This window comes from Erythrolamprus reginae, chromosome 2, assembly GCF_031021105.1.
Source record: "Erythrolamprus reginae isolate rEryReg1 chromosome 2, rEryReg1.hap1, whole genome shotgun sequence".
NCBI lineage: Eukaryota > Metazoa > Chordata > Lepidosauria > Squamata > Dipsadidae > Erythrolamprus > Erythrolamprus reginae.
Genome location: NC_091951.1, coordinates 40,544,157 through 40,561,421, shown reverse-complemented (window position 1 = coordinate 40,561,421; position 17,265 = coordinate 40,544,157). Strand labels below are relative to the sequence as shown.

The 17,265-nt window shown below is 41.4% G+C and overlaps 1 protein-coding gene across 1 annotated transcript in view; it reads right to left on the bottom strand.

The window, feature by feature from the left end:
- TRIM39 (tripartite motif containing 39) overlaps window positions 1-14,170 on the bottom strand; it is a 29,005-nt gene extending 14,835 nt beyond the window's left edge. Inside the window, exons 1-4 of the mRNA XM_070737766.1 lie at window positions 13,836-14,170; window positions 9,870-10,057; window positions 6,149-6,570; window positions 251-346 (exon numbers count right to left, since the gene is read on the bottom strand). Coding sequence (XP_070593867.1) covers window positions 251-346; window positions 6,149-6,570; window positions 9,870-9,912 — 561 coding nt within the window. The 5' untranslated portion in view covers window positions 9,913-10,057; window positions 13,836-14,170. The remainder of the gene's footprint in view (window positions 1-250; window positions 347-6,148; window positions 6,571-9,869; window positions 10,058-13,835) is intronic.
- Between the last annotated feature and the right edge of the window lie 3,095 nt (window positions 14,171-17,265).

Sequence of the window (17,265 nt, the reverse complement as noted above, 5' to 3'; positions counted from 1 at the left end):
GCCAGCTGATTTTTTGCTTGCACAGAAACTTGGGAGGGCATTTTTGGCTTCCAGAGAGCCTCCGGTGGGATGGGGAAGGGCATTTTTACCCTCCTCCTGCTCCAGAGAAGCCTTTGGAACCTTTGGAGGGCGAAACACAAGCCTACTGGGCCCACCATTTTAAAATTATTTTTCTTTGGGCTATGGTGAAAAATTCAATTAAGCATAAATACTCTGTCCCTCAACAGCGAATAGAGGACACGACACCTGCCTTGAGTTCCCCAGCCTTTTTTTCTTCTCGGGATTTGCAGTGGGCGATCTCTTGCAATTTCTTTTCCAGTGGCTCCAAACATTTCTGCATCTTTTCCTGAATTAAAACAAACAAACAAGCAAACAAAGGTATCAGATCTGAGTCAGAGCCTGCAAAGGTAGTTAAAAAGAATGAGGGCACGAGCCTACAATGGCTTTGGGAAATTGCACACAGGGCAAAACCAACCAACCAGTTCTGTGGGTTCTACACAGCCAGTGGTATTCCATGGTATGCGGCTTACACACATGAAGATTTCATGAAGCTGGCATAACTCATGGTTTATTGCTAGGAGCAAAAGCCATACGGAGGGCAGGCTTCTGACCTTGATCGCCAGCGGAGCTAAACAGCCTTGGTCACGATAGTCGTGGGGACTATGTAGTAGAAAGTGAGAATAAAAGCATCAGAAGTTATTTGGAAGGAGAAGAAACATTTATGCATATGCTCTGGGAATGTGATGAAGTTCAAAAATTTTGGAAGGAAGTACAGAATGAAATAAATAATATGCTAAACATTAATTGGATAATTACAAAAGAATTAGCAACACTAGTTAAATATGGGGAATTACAAGAATTTAAAGAAATCAAAACAGCAGCTTTGGAAAGCGCTCAACCAGTAGTAGTATTAGGGTGGAAGGATAGCAATAAATGGACAATCCAGAATTGGTACTGGTACATGGTGGACCACATCCACTTGGAAATTATGGAAATAAGATTAAATAACTTTGATGAAAATAAATTGGAGAAGCTGATGGCACGATGGAATAAGGTGAAAAATTATATCTTAAGTAGAATTTATGACGACAATGTGAAAAATAAATTCCAATCACTTTTTGTATGTAAAGAAATGTAAACTGGAGCTAAGGAAGAAATTGAAACTTATTGTAAATAATATAACCCCCTAAATGGTGGTGGGGTTTTATTGGTGTTGGTCACGTTTTTTTTAAAGTATTTTTTGTTTGTTGTTATTTTAGTAAATAAACCAATAAAAAATTTATTAAAAAAAAAAGGAAGGAGAAGAAACATGTTTTTTGTGTGAAAATCTGGGCAAGTGCCACCGCCTGCAAGAGGAACTACAGGACATGTGGACAGTAAAAGCCAAAATGGTCTCAGTGGTGGTCGGAACACTTGGGGATGTGACTCCTAAGCTGGAACACTTTCAGCTTCAGCTTCCCAAATCTCACGTTATACAGTATGTCAAAAACAGCTAATTAACAATAAATCCAGAGGGTTTGGAAATACAAATATATAAAACAACTTCTCCCGAGGATCACTTTTCAAATTGTTTGAACTCCCACCCCACGCCAAGCTTTCTATGTTTTTTAGCTTCCCTTGAGCTTCTTGTGGACTTCAAGTCCCAGAATTCCAAGGAGAGATTCAACCTGGAAATAAGGAAGAACTTTCTGACAGTGAGAGCGATCAACCAGTGGAACAGCTTGCCAGCATAAGTTGTGAAAGCCCCATTGCTTGACACATTCAAAAGAAAATTGGACTGCCATCTGTTTGGGGTGGTGTAGGGTTTCCTGCTTGAGCAGGGGGTTGGATTTGATGACCTGCAAGGTCCCTTTCAACTCCAATCTGTTCTGTCGGGCTCTCTGGTAGACTCCTCCCAAAAATTCACAGGTACAAATTCAGACACACACACGTTTGAAAATTCAAAACAATGTTCTTTATAATGAAAATTCACTTAAACCAAGCCCTCTTTTGGTATAGCAAAGAGCACTGTCTCCAAACAAACTGGTAATTTGTACAAGTCCCTTATCAGTTCTGTGATACTTAGTTGCAGCTGTGAGGCAATTCACAGTCCTTCTTCTTTCACAAAGTGAAACACACTTTGCTCTGGTTTAGTTTCAAAGCGGGGAAAAATCAGCACACAAAAGGTCAAAGTCAGTAAAGCAGTCATGAAACACAACGATCAGATAATCCTCCACAATGGCCAAACCCACAGGCTGCTCTTTATAGCAGCCTCACTAATGATCACAGCCCCACCCAACCACAGGTGGCCTCATTTTCTTTGATAATAATCTCTCAGTTGTTGTTGCCTATGCATCGCTCTCCGCATGCGTGGCTGTATCATTAACTCTTGTTCTGAATCCAAGGAGGAGCTAGATAATTGATCTCCTTCTGAGCTGTCTGCCACACTCTCCTCCTCCTTGTCACTCATGTCTTCTTGGTCAGAGGAGCCTTCATCATCATCAGATTCCACCGGGGGCAAAACAGGCCTGCAGCATGTGGATGTCTCCCCCACATCCACAGTCCTCGGGGCAGGAGCTGGGCCAGAGCTAACCACAACACAATCAATCAATCAATTCCTGACCCAGTCAATCTAGCTCAGGAATTCTGGGAGTTGAAGTCCACATGTCAAGGAAGTGCAAACTTTGCCTACTCCTGTTCTAAGGTACTTCGAAAGTAAACACTGCTCAAGGACAGCCTTTTTGCAGAACAGACTCTGAATATCATTTTCTAAAGCAGAACTTCAGAATATAACTATCCAAACAAGAAGATACACTGATACTACACAAACTCATCTGAAACAGAGCCCAAGAAAAGAAGACGTATACAGGTAGTCATCAACTTATGATTGTAAAGGAACCTGCCGGTTATGGTTGTAAAGTAGGTCATCACATGGCTGGCTATATTTTATGGCTTCTTTTGGCAAAGACAACCCTATAGCAAACGCTGCAGTAGTTAAGCAAATCCACTGTTCTCTATGGAGCGTTTTTTTTTGTGGTGGCGCAGTGGTTAGAACGCAGCATTGTGAGTTAACTCTGCCCATTGCCAGGAGTTTGATCTTGACTTGGCTTAAGGTTGACTCAGCCTTCCAATCTTCTGAGGTTGGTAAAATGAGGAGCCAGATTGTTGGGGGGAAATATGCTGACTATGTAAACTGCTTAGAGAGGACAAAGACTGTGAGCTGGTATATAAATCTAAGTGCTATTGTTGCATGTCAATTTCTGGCCAAAAAGAATTGTAAGTTGTGATCACGTGACCGTGGGATGCTGCTAAAAGCCCCAAATGTGGTCATGTGATCACAGGAGACGGGCAGCACCCATTATAACATCGAACAGTCACTAAAGGAGCAGTTATAAGTCTAGGACCACCTGTATATCATCCCACTGCCGGTCATGGTGATTAGTATTGGGCAAACCCAACGAAGTTCAGGTTCGGCCGAACTTGGCGGTGGAGTTCAGGTAAGTTCGCCGAACCCGAACCCGATTTGCCCGGTGCAAAGTATTTCAGCTTTTCCCAAGATGACCCCCCCTGGGAAAGGACATTCATTTAGGCTCTCAGAAAACATCTGTGCCAAAAATAATTTTATTTATTTATTGATGGGCAGCTACAGTTATACCATTGACAGAATAAGAAGACAGTCTCAAAATGGGTGAACAGTGCAGTCAGGCGGTAGGGAAAGCAAGTAGGATGCTTGGCTGCATAGCTAGAGGTATAACAAGCAGGAAGAGGGAGATTATGATCCCGCTATATAGAATGCTGGTGAGACCACATTTGGAGTACTGTGTTCAGTTCTGGAGACCTCACCTACAAAAAGATATTGACAAAATTGAACGGGTCCAAAGACGGGCTACAAGAATGGTGGAAGGTCTTAAGCATAAAACGTATCAGGAAAGACTTAATGAACTCAATCTGTATAGTCTGGAGGACAGAAGGAAAAGGGGGGACATGAGCGAAACATTTAAATATGTCAAAGGGTTAAATAAGGTCCAGGAGGGAAGTGTTTTTAATAGGAAAGTGAACACAAGGACAAGGGAACACAATCTGAAGTTAGTTGGAGGAAAGATCAAAAGCAATATGAGAAAATATTATTTTACTGAAAGAGTAGTAGATGCTTGGAACAAACTTCCAGCAGACGTGGTTGACAGTAACTGAATTTAAACATGCCTGGGATAAACATATATCCATCCTAAGATAAAATACAGAAAATAGTATAAGGGCAGACTAGATGGACCATGAGGTCTTTTTCTGCCGTCAGTCTTCTATCTTTCTATGTTTCTAAGACAGACCATACACAAATATTTGCACAAAAATAAACCTGAATATCTCAGCTTTTCCCAAGGTGACCCCCCCTGGGAAGGGCCATGCATCTAGGCTCTCAGAAAACATCTGTGCCAAAAATGGATGGGTAGGTGGCTCTGCCCTCAGCAACAAAATTGCACAGTTGAGAAATGCAGAAACCCCAAGATTCAGGGAAACTGCAAAAAAAAGTCTTTTACTTTTTTTCTGTTGGATGGGTAGTGTATCTGCCCTCAGCAACAAAATAAAACATTTTGAGACTGTCAGAAATCACTACCCCTAAATCCTTCTCTTCTGAAGTTTTTGCTAACACAGAACTGCCAATACAATACTCAGATTGAGGATTCCTTTTCCCCAAGTGCATTATTTTACATTTGGAAACATTAAACTGCAGTTTCCATTGCTTTGACCATTTATCTAGTAAAGCTAAATCATTTACCATATTACAGACGCCTCCAGGAATATCAACCCTATTGCACACTTTAGAGTCATCGGCAAATAGGCAAACCTTCCCTACCAAACCTTCCCCTATTATGTCACTCACAAACATATTAAAAAGAATAGGACCCAGAACAGACCCTTGTGGCACACCGCTTGTAACCTGTCCCTGCTCATAATACTCTCCATTAACAATAACTCTCTGATGTCTACGCTTCAGCCAGCTGCAAATTCATTGAACTATCCAGGGATTAAGTCCAATCTTCACTAATTTATCTATCAGCTGAGAAATGCCCCTTTCAGTGGCAGAAACCCCAAGATTCAGAGAAACTGGCCTCAATAAAAATCTCCCTTTTTTTTCTTGGATGCCTAGTTGATCTGACCTTTTGAAGACAATGGCAGAGTTGAGAAATCTCCTTTCAGTGGCAGCAGCCACCAGATGCAGCCTAGGTGATCTTAGAAATCTCCCTAACCTGTCTCTCCCTGTCAGCAGCAGCAGCAACAGCACTGTCCCTAACTAACAAATAGCTCTTTTAATAGCGATGGACCGCATGGTCCTGCCTTTTATACAGGCAGGGTCAGGTGTCCCTCCAGACCAATCACAGCCATGCGTCTGGCTGGCCAATCACTGATCAGCAGGACGCATGGCCAATCACAGCCGGTCCTTATGTTTCCTGCCCGGATACAGCATGGCTTCAGCTTACAACAAGGCTGTTGATTGGGGTATCGTAGAGTTCGTTTGAACGCCGAACCTAAACACGGACTTTTTTAAAAGTTCGGGTTCGGCATGCCAAACAACGCAAAGTTTGGCACAGGTTCGAACTATGCAAGTTCGGTTCGCCCAGCACTAATGGTAATATTTATCTATCTATCTATCTATCTATCTATCTATCTATCTATCTATCTATCTATCTATCTATTTGTTAGATTTGTATGCCGCCCCTCTCCGAACACTCGGGGCGGCTAACAACAGTGAAAAGACAATGTAAAACAAATCTAATATTAAAAATAATCTTAAAAACCCCAATTTAAAGAACCACTCATACATACAAGCATAACATGCATAAATTCTATAAGCCTAGGGGGAAGTGAAATTTCAATTCCCCCATGCCTGACGACAGAGGTGGGTTTTAAGGAGCTTGCGAAAGGCAAGGAGGGTGGGGGCAACTCTGATATCTGGGGGGAGCTGGTTCAAGAGGGTCGGGGCCGCCACAGAGAAGGCTCTTCTCCTGGGTCCCGCCAAGCGACATTGCTTAGTCGATCGGACCCGGAGAAGGCCCACTCTGTGGGACCTAAACGGTCACTGGGATTCGTGCGGAAGAAGGCGGTCCCGGAGATATCTCGCTTGGTTGTAGGAAAGCTTTGTGCCCATTGTGTGACAATGCCACCCTCCTACCTTGGATTCCTGTGTGGCATCATCCAAGGACACAACTGTGTGGGAGCGGTGTTCGTGGGAGATCTCGCAGGCTAAGCAAACCGCCTCCTGGTCTTCCTTGCAGAAGAGGCGGAGCACTTCGTTATGCTTCTCGCATAAGTTCTCGTCCCGGATCTTCCGCTTATTGGTGACCTGGAGTTGCTTGGCTATCTCGACCATGTTGCCCAGCTGCCGGTTGGGCTTCAGAGAACGGTGGCGGAAAGTCTTACGGCACACGGGGCAGGGGAAGTCTCGGTTCAAATCCTCCCACCAGCGGGTGATGCACACCCGGCAGAAGTTGTGGCCACAGTCAATGATCACGGGGTCTTTCAGGTACTCCAGACAGACAGAACAGCTGGCTTCCACTTGGAGGTTCTCCAGAGGATTTGTGGTGGCCATGGCTCCTATAACGCAGAAGGGAAAGACCATTTGAATCAGGAGCAACCAAGTTCCCAGTTTAATGTTTTATTGCATAGATATCCCATCCCTTCTCTAGAAAACTCTAGAAAAGCTTGCATCTATCTATCTATCTATCTATCTATCTATCTATCTATCTATCTATCTATCTATCTATCTCTCTCTCTCTCTATCTATCTATCTACCTATCTATCTATCATCTATCTATCTATCTATCTATCATCTATCTATCTATCATCTATCTATCTATCAATCATCTATCTATCTATCATCTATCTATCTATCATCTATCTATCTATCTATCATCTACCTATCTATCAATCATCTATCTATCTATCTATCATCTATCTATCTATCTATCATCTATCTATCTATCATCTATCTATCTATCATCTATCTATCTATCTATCTATCATCTATCTATCATCTATCTATCTATCTATCACCTATCTATCTATCTATCATCTATCTATCATCTATCTATCATCTATCTATCTATCATCTATCTATCTATCTATCTATCATCTATCTATCTATCATCTATCTATCTATCTATCATCTATCTATCATCTCTCTATCTATCTATCATCTATCTATCTATCATCTATCCATCCCTCTATCTCTCTCTATCTTATCTATCTATCTATCTATCTATCTATCTATCTATCATCTATCTATCACCTATCAATCTATCTATCTATCTTATCTATCTATCTACCTAACACCTATCTATCTATCTATCATCTATCTATCATCTATCTATCTATCTTATCTATCTATCTATCTATCTATCTACCTAACACCTATCTATCTATCTATCTATCTATCATCTATCTATCTATCTATCATCTATCTATCTATCTATCTATCTTATCTATCTATCTATCTATCTATCATCTATCTATCTATCTATCATCTACCTATCTATCTATCTATCTTATCTATCTATCTACCTAACACCTATCTATCTATCTATCTATCTATCTATCTATCTATCTATCATCTATCTATCTTACCTATCTATCTATCATCTATCTATCTATCTATCATCTATCTATTTATCTATCTATCTATCTATCTATCATCTACCTATCTATCTATCATCTATCTATCTATCATCTATCTATCTATCTATCTATCTATCTTATCTATCTATCTACCTAACACCTATCTATCTATCTATCTATCTATCTATCTATCATCTATCTATCTATCTATCTATCTTATCTATCTATCATCTATCTATCTATCTTTCATCTATCTATCTATCATCTCCCTATCTATCTATCTATCTATCTATCTTATCTATCTATCTACCTAACACCTATCTATCTATCTATCTATCTATCTATCTATCATCTATCTATCTATCTTATCTATCTATCTATCATCTATCTATCTATCATCTACCTATCTATCTATCTATCTATCTATCTATCTATCTATCTTATCTATCTACCTAACACCTATCTATCTATCTATCTATCTATCTATCTATCTATCTATCTATCATCTATCTATCTATCTATCATCTATCTATCTATCATCTACCTATCTATCTATCTATCTTATCTATCTATCTACCTAACACCTATCTATCTATCTATCATCTATCTATCTATCTATCTATCTATCATCTATCTATCTATCTATCTTATCTATCTATCATCTATCTATCTATCTATCATCTATCTATCTATCTATCTATCTATCATCTACCTATCTATCTATCTATCTATCTATCTTATCTATCTATCTACCTAACACCTATCTATCTATCTATCTATCATCTATCTATCTATCTATCTAGCTATCTAGCTATCTTATCTATCTATCTATCTATCTATCTATCTATCTATCTATCTATCTACCTAACACCTATCTATCTATCTATCTATCTATCTATCTATCTATCTATCTATCATCTATCTATCATCTATCTATCTATCTATCTATCTATCTATCTATCTATCATCCATCCACCCATGTATTTATTTGGATTAATCAGACACCAGGAAGATAACAAGCCAGCAATGATGCAATGAGGTGATCAGATCTCTTTAGGCATAACTTTATTGAGTACCTCATTTCGGTACACATGAAGCAAAACCAACTCTAGCTATTTCCCCGCAATTTTTGCACAATTAAAGAAGCACAAGGCACATTAAGTCTTCTGGTTTCTCCAAGGCCACTCCTTTAAATCTCTGGCAAACACGTGATCCTTCCCCTCCCAGCATGCCTGTTTTTTGCTGTCCCCAGGCTTCAGAGCCTTTGTAGCAGCCTGAGGAGGGCGAAAATGGCCTTCCCCATTCCCCGGAGGTCCCCTGTTGGAGGCTGGAAACGTTCCATTTGCCAACTTCCACTTGAACCAACTTCAAGTTGGGAAACTGGCCATTTTTATTTATTTATTTATTTATTTATTATTTATTTATTTATTTATTCTGTCCAATTCACAATGAGGGTTTTAGTGGGTATATAGCTATATACACATAGTAAAATACATGATGAAGGTTATAGAGGAGATACTCATAGTAAAATATATCTAAGAAAGAATAGAAAAGAAGGTATAGTAATAGAACATATCAATGAAAGAATAGAAGAAGAGATATAGGAATAGAAGAAAGGTATAGGAGATATAGGAGAGCAATAGGACAGGGGATGGAAGGCACTCTAGTGCACTTGTACTCTGGTGGGCCTCCAGGGGAGGTGGTGGGGAAGGCCATTTTTGCCCTCCTCAAGCTCCTAGAAAGGCTCTGAAGCCTGGGGAGAGCAAAAAAATGGGAACTTCCAGTTCAACCGGAAGTTGCCAAACGGAATGTTCCAGGTTTTGGAGGGCCTCTGGGGGTTGGAGAAGACCATTTTTTGCCCTCCCCAGGCTCCTAAAAAGGCTCTGGAGCTTGGAAAAAGAAAAAAATGGGGTCTTTCCACCCCTTCCGAAGGCAAAACAGGCTGTCTGCTGACTCTCAGTGGGCCCAGAAGTTCCAAAAATCAGGCACATGCCAGACTTGAGCTTGTGTGCCCATTGATATGGCTCCATGTGCCACTTGTGGCACGGGTGCCATAGGTTCACCATCACAGCTCTAGAACATTTCTTGATTACACAGTTCCCTCACTATAGAAACTATAAGCAGAGCTGCACCCACATCAAACTCTGTTAATCTGGCTTTGGCAATGAGGAATGTCTATCATGTCCTCCAGCAAAACTATTACAAGTTAATATTCGCATTTACACGAGATTAGACTGTTGGGCAGCTGTGAGCAATGGCTTTAATAATACTCTACCTACCACTTGTTTCATTTATCTGGAGCTGATCAATTATCACAGGCATCTTCTTCTTTGGGCAGGGGTGAGGATAGTCAAGGTTTATCCACAGGAGCTGATAAGTGAAAGTAGCCCAAACATGGAGGCTGTTTCTTTTCCTTTCTTCTTTAACACCAATTTATCTTGCAAAATAAGGTTTATCATCTGCTTATCTGGTCATGCCAAAAAGAAAAAAAAAGTAAAATTAATAAACACAGTACTTCATATTCATAAACCAGTTGCTATAACTCACAAAGCACATTAAATATATTACCGACTAACCTTAGAAACATAGAAGATTGACGGCAGAAAAAGACCTCATGGTCCATCTAGTCTGCTCCGATACTATTTCCTGCATTTTATCTTAGGATGGATATATGTTTTTCCTAGGCATATTTAAATTCAGTTACTGTGGATTTACCAACCACGTCTGCTGGAAGATTGTTCCAAGGATCTATCTACTACTCTTTCAGTAAATTAATATTTTCTCCTGTTGCTTCTGATCTTTCCCCCAACTAATCTCAGATTGTGCCCCCTTCTTGTGTTCACTTCCCTATTAAAAACACTTCCCTCCTGAACCTTATCTAACCCTTTAACATATTTAAATGTTTCGATCATGTCCCCCCTTTTCCTTCTGTTCTCCAGACTGTACAGATTAAGTTCATTAAGTCTTTCCTGATAAATTTAATCTCACAACATAGAGACAGATTTAACCATAATGTTTTGGTCTCCACAATGCAAAAGGGATGTTGAGACTCTAGAAAGAATGCAGAGAAGAGCAGCAAAGATAATTAGAGGACTAGAGGCTAAAGCATATGAAGAACGGTTGCAGGAACTGGGTGTGTCTAATTTAATGAAAAGAAGGACCAACGAAGACATGATAGCAATATCTCAGGGGTTGCCACAAAGAAGGAGTCGACCTATTCTCCAAAGCACCTGAGGATAGAAAAAGAAGCAATTGGTGGAAACTAAACAAGGAGAGAAGTAACTTAGAACTAAAGGGGAATTTCCCGACAGTTACAACAATTAATCACTGGAACAACTTGCCTCCAGAAGTTGTGAATGCTCCAACACTGGAAGTTTTAAAGAAGATGTTGGATAACCATTTGTCTGTAGGGTTTCCTGCGTAGGCAGGGGGTTGGACTAGAAGACCTCCAAGGTCCCTTCCAACTCTGTTATTATTGTTGTTATTGTTTATGATGACCTCTGCCGCCTGGCATGGGGGAATTGAGATACTCTTTCCCCCTAGGCCTTTACAATTTTATGCATGGTATGTTTGTATGTATGTTTGGTTTTACAATAGGGGTTTTTAACTGTTTATATTGGATTGTCATATGCTATTTACTACTGTTGCTAGCCGCCCTGAGTCTACGGAGAGGGGCGGCATACAAATCCAATAAAATCAAAATCAAATCAATCAATGATGTTATTATGTCAATACAACACAGCAAACGAGATCACTATGCTGGATTTCGTATTTCATCACCAATCGGGCGCTTCCCAAGCACCTCGGACTGTGTGATGTAGCAGCGAATTATTATTATTATTATTATTATTATTATTATTATTATTATTATTTTATCATCACCAGTTTAAAATTGGAAAAATGTGACCATCCTAGATCAAGCCAAGTCCAAAGAGGCCAGGGAATTTAAAGAAGCTTGGCACTCTGACAAATCAGCCATCAACACCCAGAGTTAACAACATCTATAGACTATGCAAAAGAAACAATCACCCAGCCTAAAAAAGGAACAAAAAGACCCAAGCACCTGCCCACCAGCAATCAGCACAGATTAACTCCCAAGTTAAGATCAGAGCACAATAAAGTAAAATAATCCCTCAATCAAGAAACTGCCAAAGAAGCCAACAGTAAGCAGCCCAACCAAAGAATCTCTAAAACCACCTTCACTAACACTGACAGGCAAGCCACTAGAATATAAACGGAGGGCAGCAGAGGGCAGCAAACCTGACTCTTTACTAGCACTGGTGATACTATCTAGTAATGAAAAGTTGCAAGAACACCAAGGACTCCTAGAGAATTATCTTGTAGAGATTGGAGCATGGATCTTTCCAGGAACAGACTGTTTCCAGCTTTTACCAGCCTCGGCTTGGATTCCCGCCAGCTTTTCAACACTAGAAAGTCTCACAGACAGAACTAGGACCTTTATCATAACCTGAAAATGTACAATTACTGCTCTGCAAATGGTTTGGGAATTCAGTTTCCAACCTAGACATGAGGTTTAAAAAGGCTTTGGGTGAAAATGTAACTATCCTCTTTCATGTCAAACACACATCTTATCACTAGAATATAAATTAGGAGTAAAGCCCACTCTTTACTAGCTAGCACTAATGATGTTACCCCAAGGGTAGGTAAAGTAGGCTCTTCTATGACATGTGGACTTCAACTCCCAGAATTCCTGAGCTAGCATGACTGGCTCAGGAATTCTGGGAGTTGAAGTCCACATGTCATAAAAAAGAGCCTACTTTGCCTACCCGTGTTACCTAGTTTGGGTAAGGAAAAGTCTATAAGGAAACAATCAAGCAGAGAAACACCAAGGAGTCATAGGGAATTATCTTGTTTAGGCTGGATAATGGATCTTTTCAGGAAATGCTCCATAAATGGACTCTTTCCAGCTATTACCAGTCCCAGGTTGGATTCTCTCCAGCATTTCCACTCTAGAAAGCCTCACAGACAGGACTAGGCACATCTGACCTTATTCTAACCTGAACCTTTCTTTTTAAAATTATGTACACTCCTATGTATTCTACATTTACTGCTTTGCAAGTGGTTTGGCCTAGTTAGGAGATTTAAAAAGGCTTTGGGTAACAAAGCAATGATCATATTTTATGTCAAGAAAGATATCTTGTCAGGCAAGACACCAGAATATAAAGTGAAAGCAAACCCCTCTCCTTACTAGATAGCACTGATAAGGATACCAGTTTGGGTAAGGCAGGGGTAGGCAAAGTTGGCTCTTCTCTGACTTGTGGACTTCAACTCCCGGAATTTCTGAGCAAACCATGCTAGCTCAGGAATTCTGGGAGTCGAAGTCCACATGTCCTAGAAGAGCACATTTTGCCTATCCCTAGGATAAAGAAAAGTCCTTTGTGTTCTCACAGCTTGATTGTTTCTTACAGACATTTGCCTACCCCTAGGGTAAAGAAAAGTCTGTAAGAAAGCATCAAGTTGTGAGAACACCAAGGACTCCTAGAGAATTATCTTGTAGAGATTGCAGCATGGATCTTTCCAGGAAGAGCTCAAGAAATGGACACTTTCCAACTTTTAGCAGTCTTGGATTCCCGCCAGCTTTCCCACGCTAGAATTAGGACCTTATCCTAACCCGAACATCACTTCTTAAAATTAAGCACTATCCTATGCTATAAATCCAGCATTCTCCAATTACTGCTCTGCAAATGGTTTGGGAATTCAATTCCCAGCCTAGTTGGGAGGTTTAAAAACGCTTTTTGGGTAAGACTGCAATAATCTTTTATGTCAGGAGGCAAGACACTAGAATATTAACTTGAGAACAAAGCCCGCTCTTTACTAGCTAGCACTGATGAGGCTACTCGGTTTGGGTAAGGCCACAGGGGTAGAAGTTGGCTCTTCTCTGACTTGTGGACTTCAACTCCCAGAATTCCTGAGACAACCATGCTAGCTCAGGAATTCTGGGAGTTGAAGGCCACATGTCCTATAGAAGAGCCAACTTTGCCTACCCCTAGCAGAAAGGAAAAGTCTATAAGAAACCATCAAGCTCCTACAGAATTATTTTGTAGAGATTGGAGCGTGGATCTGGCAAAACACCAGAATATAAACTTGAGAACCAACCACGCAACCAACTTACTAGCTGGCCCCTGATGAGGTTACCCAGTTTGCACAGAAAACAGCCAAAAAGCACAAGAGAGCATTCAAGGATTTCATATCCTGAGCTACAAAATATTCTTAGTTAAACCTACCTTCTCCCCCGTGTCAATAACGCGCAGGCGAGTCAGAGGGGAACCGGCACCCGCTGCTGCGCTATCTGCGGAGGAAAGCCTGGAGCCCTCGGAAGATTCGACGAGGCGGGCGAAGGTGGGGCTGCCATGGGGGCTGCAGCACCCTGGACTGGACACGCCTGGCCAGGCAGCGGCCGTTAAGGGCCCCAGGCCTGCGACTCCGCCTGCTCCTCCCTCACCTCCCCGTGGGCGGCAATCGGGCTCCCTGCACGGCCTAGGCCGCCTCCGGCCGCCTTCATCTTTTTTGCTGCCCCCTCCTTCCCCGACGCGGAAGACTCTCTGCTCCCAGCGTCATCGGAAGCGGCCCTTCTAGCCCTGCGAAGACCGAGTGATCCCGCGAGGCCGGTTCTGCTTTCCGACTCGATGGTGTGGAGGACTTTAGGGCACTTTTTTTTTTTTTTTTGGCGGGGAGGAGAGGTAAAGAATGAAGGCTCAGAAGCCCATTTCCTGGGTACCTCAAGTTCAAGAGATACTTCCGGCTGGCCGTAGACTCGTGCTTATATAAAATTGTAAAAGAATGTGAACTTCTGGGATCGCTTTGATCATTCTTCCTCCCCACCCACCCATACTTCTCTTTTGGGTTGTTGTTTTTTGTTGTTGTTAAAGTCGTGTCCAACCCATCGCAACCCCATGAACAACGTTTCTCCAGACCAGGGATAGGAAAAGTTGGCTCTTCTGTGATATGTGGACTTCAACTCCCAGGATTCCTGAGCTACCGTAGTATGATTGGCTTAGGAATTCTGGGAGTTGAAGTCCACAAGTCATATAGAAAGCCAACTTTGCCTACCCCTGCTCCAAACCTTCTTGTCCTCTACATTACCCCGGAATCCATTTAAGCTCACGCCGGCTGCTTCAGCGACTCCATTTGCCACCTCATTCTCTGTCCTCCTCTGCTTATTTTGCCCTCAAACGTTCCCAGCATTAGGCTCTTCTCCAGTGAGTCCTTCCTTCTCACTTGGTGGTCAAATTAGAGGTGGGCTAGGGCGGAGTTTTAGGGCGAAAGTGAGAGAACCTGCACTGGAGACTTCAATTCCCAGAATTTCTCAGCCAGCCCTGCCAGGAGGAATCTCTACATTCCGAATTGCTCAGCGGTAGGCGTTTTCTAGGATATGTGGACTTCAACGCCCAGAATTCCTGAGCTAGCATGATTGGCTCAGGAATTCTGGGAGTTGAAGTCCACAAGTCATAGAAGAGCCAACTTTGCCTACCCCAGGTCTGGATGGCAGGGTATTTAGGAAAAGTGTTTCTCAACTTAAAAAAAAGACTACAATATCCTACTGAAATCAGCATTTAAAAGAGTTTAAGTTTTGTCTCTATAAATTAAATTGCTTTGTTTCTGTAAGCTAAATCGAGATGGAATTTAAGTTAATAAGGATTGTGTTCTGTCGAGCTCTCTGGTAGAATCCTCCCAAAAATGCACAGATACAATTTCATACACACACACGTTTGAAAATTCAAAACAATGTACTTTATAATGAAAATTCACTTAAACCAAGCCCTCTTTTGGTATAGCAAAGAGCACTTGTCTCCAAACAAACTGGTAATTTGTACAAGTCCCTTATAGTTCTGTGATACTTAGCTTGCAGCTGTGAGGCAATTCACAGTCATTCTTTCACAAAGTGAAACACACTTTGCTCTGGTTTAGTTTCAAAGCGGGGGAAAATCAGCACACAAAGATCAAAGTCAGCAAAGCAGGCATGAAACCCAATGATCAGATAATCCTCCACAATGGCCAAACCCACAGGCTGCTATTTATAGCAGCCTCACTAATTACCACAGCCCCACCCAACCACAGGTGGCCTCATTTTCTTTGATAATAATCTCTCCGTTGTTGTTGCCTATGCATCGCTCTCCGCATGTGTGGCTGTATCATTAACTCTTGTTCTGAATCCAAGGAGGAGCTAGATAATTGATCTCCTTCCGAGCTGTCTGCCACACTCTCCTCCTCCCTGTCACTCATGTCTTCTTGGTCAGAGGAGCCTTCATCAGCAGATTCCACGGGGGTGGGGGAGGAAACAGGCCTGCAGCATGTGGATGTCTCCCCCACATCCACTGTCCTTGGGGCAGGAGCTGGGCCAGAGCTAACCACAACAGATTGATTGATTGATTGATTGATTTTTAGAGTTGAAAGGGACCATGCAGGTCATCAAGTCCAACCCCCTGCCTGAGCAGGAATCCTAAAGCACCGCAGCCAAGTGGCAGTCCAATCTCCTCTTGAAAGTGTCCAGAGTTGGGGAGTTCACAACCTCCGCAGGCAGGTTGTTCCAGTGGTTGATCGCTCTGACCATCAGGAAGTTCTTCCTTACTTCTAGGTTGAATCTCTCCTTGGTCAGCTTCCAGCCGTTGTTCCTCGTCTGGCCTTCTGGTGCTCTGGAGAATAGAGTGGCTCCCCCCTCTCTGTGGCAACCCCTCATATACCCGTATACAGCTATCATGTCCCCTCTGGCCCTCCTTTTCTCTAGGCTATCCATGCCCACTTCCCGCATATATGGCTATGCTGAGATGTTGTGAAAATATGTTGCAGCTGTGTTATAACCTTGAAGAAATGAATCATTAGTACCAGCTAACAATGTGGAAGCTGTCTCCTTTTGAAGATAACTTTTTTTTTTTTTAATTTTTTATTATTAAAATATAGACATATACATCGTTATATACAACATATGATACAAAATACAATGCGGGGCATATCACATATAAAGGAATAAGACAACAAAACAAAAAAAAACAAAACAATAAACAAACAAACAAACAAAAACAAAACTAATAACAATATCGGCGAATAAGCAGGGGAGTTGTATTGAAAACGAAAATTAGATCTAGATATTTTTGCTCAGTTAACATATTTCAAATAGGTTATCAAGAGTGTTAGAAGCCAGCGTTGCGTTTACATATATTATTAGGAAGTTCACAAAAAATAATGATAGGTTTAGGTAGTTAAATACATATACAGTCTCGTGTAATAATATTAGATAATGAAATACTTTATACCGGATTTGTGACAGTTCATGGTTTGTTTGTTTTTTCTCTACTGCTTTCTAGCCATTTATAGAGAGGGTCCCAACAACTGTTAAACGTATCTGACGGTTCGTTCCTGACTAATAGGGTCAGTTTCGACATTTCTGCGCAGTACATTATTTTCCTAAGTATTGCTTCTTTTGGGGGAAGATCTTCATTTTTCCACCACTGCGCGTATGTAAGTCTTGCTGCGGTAGTTAAGTGGATGATAAGGTGAGTTTGGGGTTTTGACAGTTTTTGCCTAATTATACCTAGTAAAAAACATTCAGGGGTTTTGTCGAACGTCAAATTTAATATTTCTTCAATCCAATTTCCAATCATCTCCCAATAGGATTTGGCTTTACTGCATTCCCACCATAGATGAAAGTAGGTACCC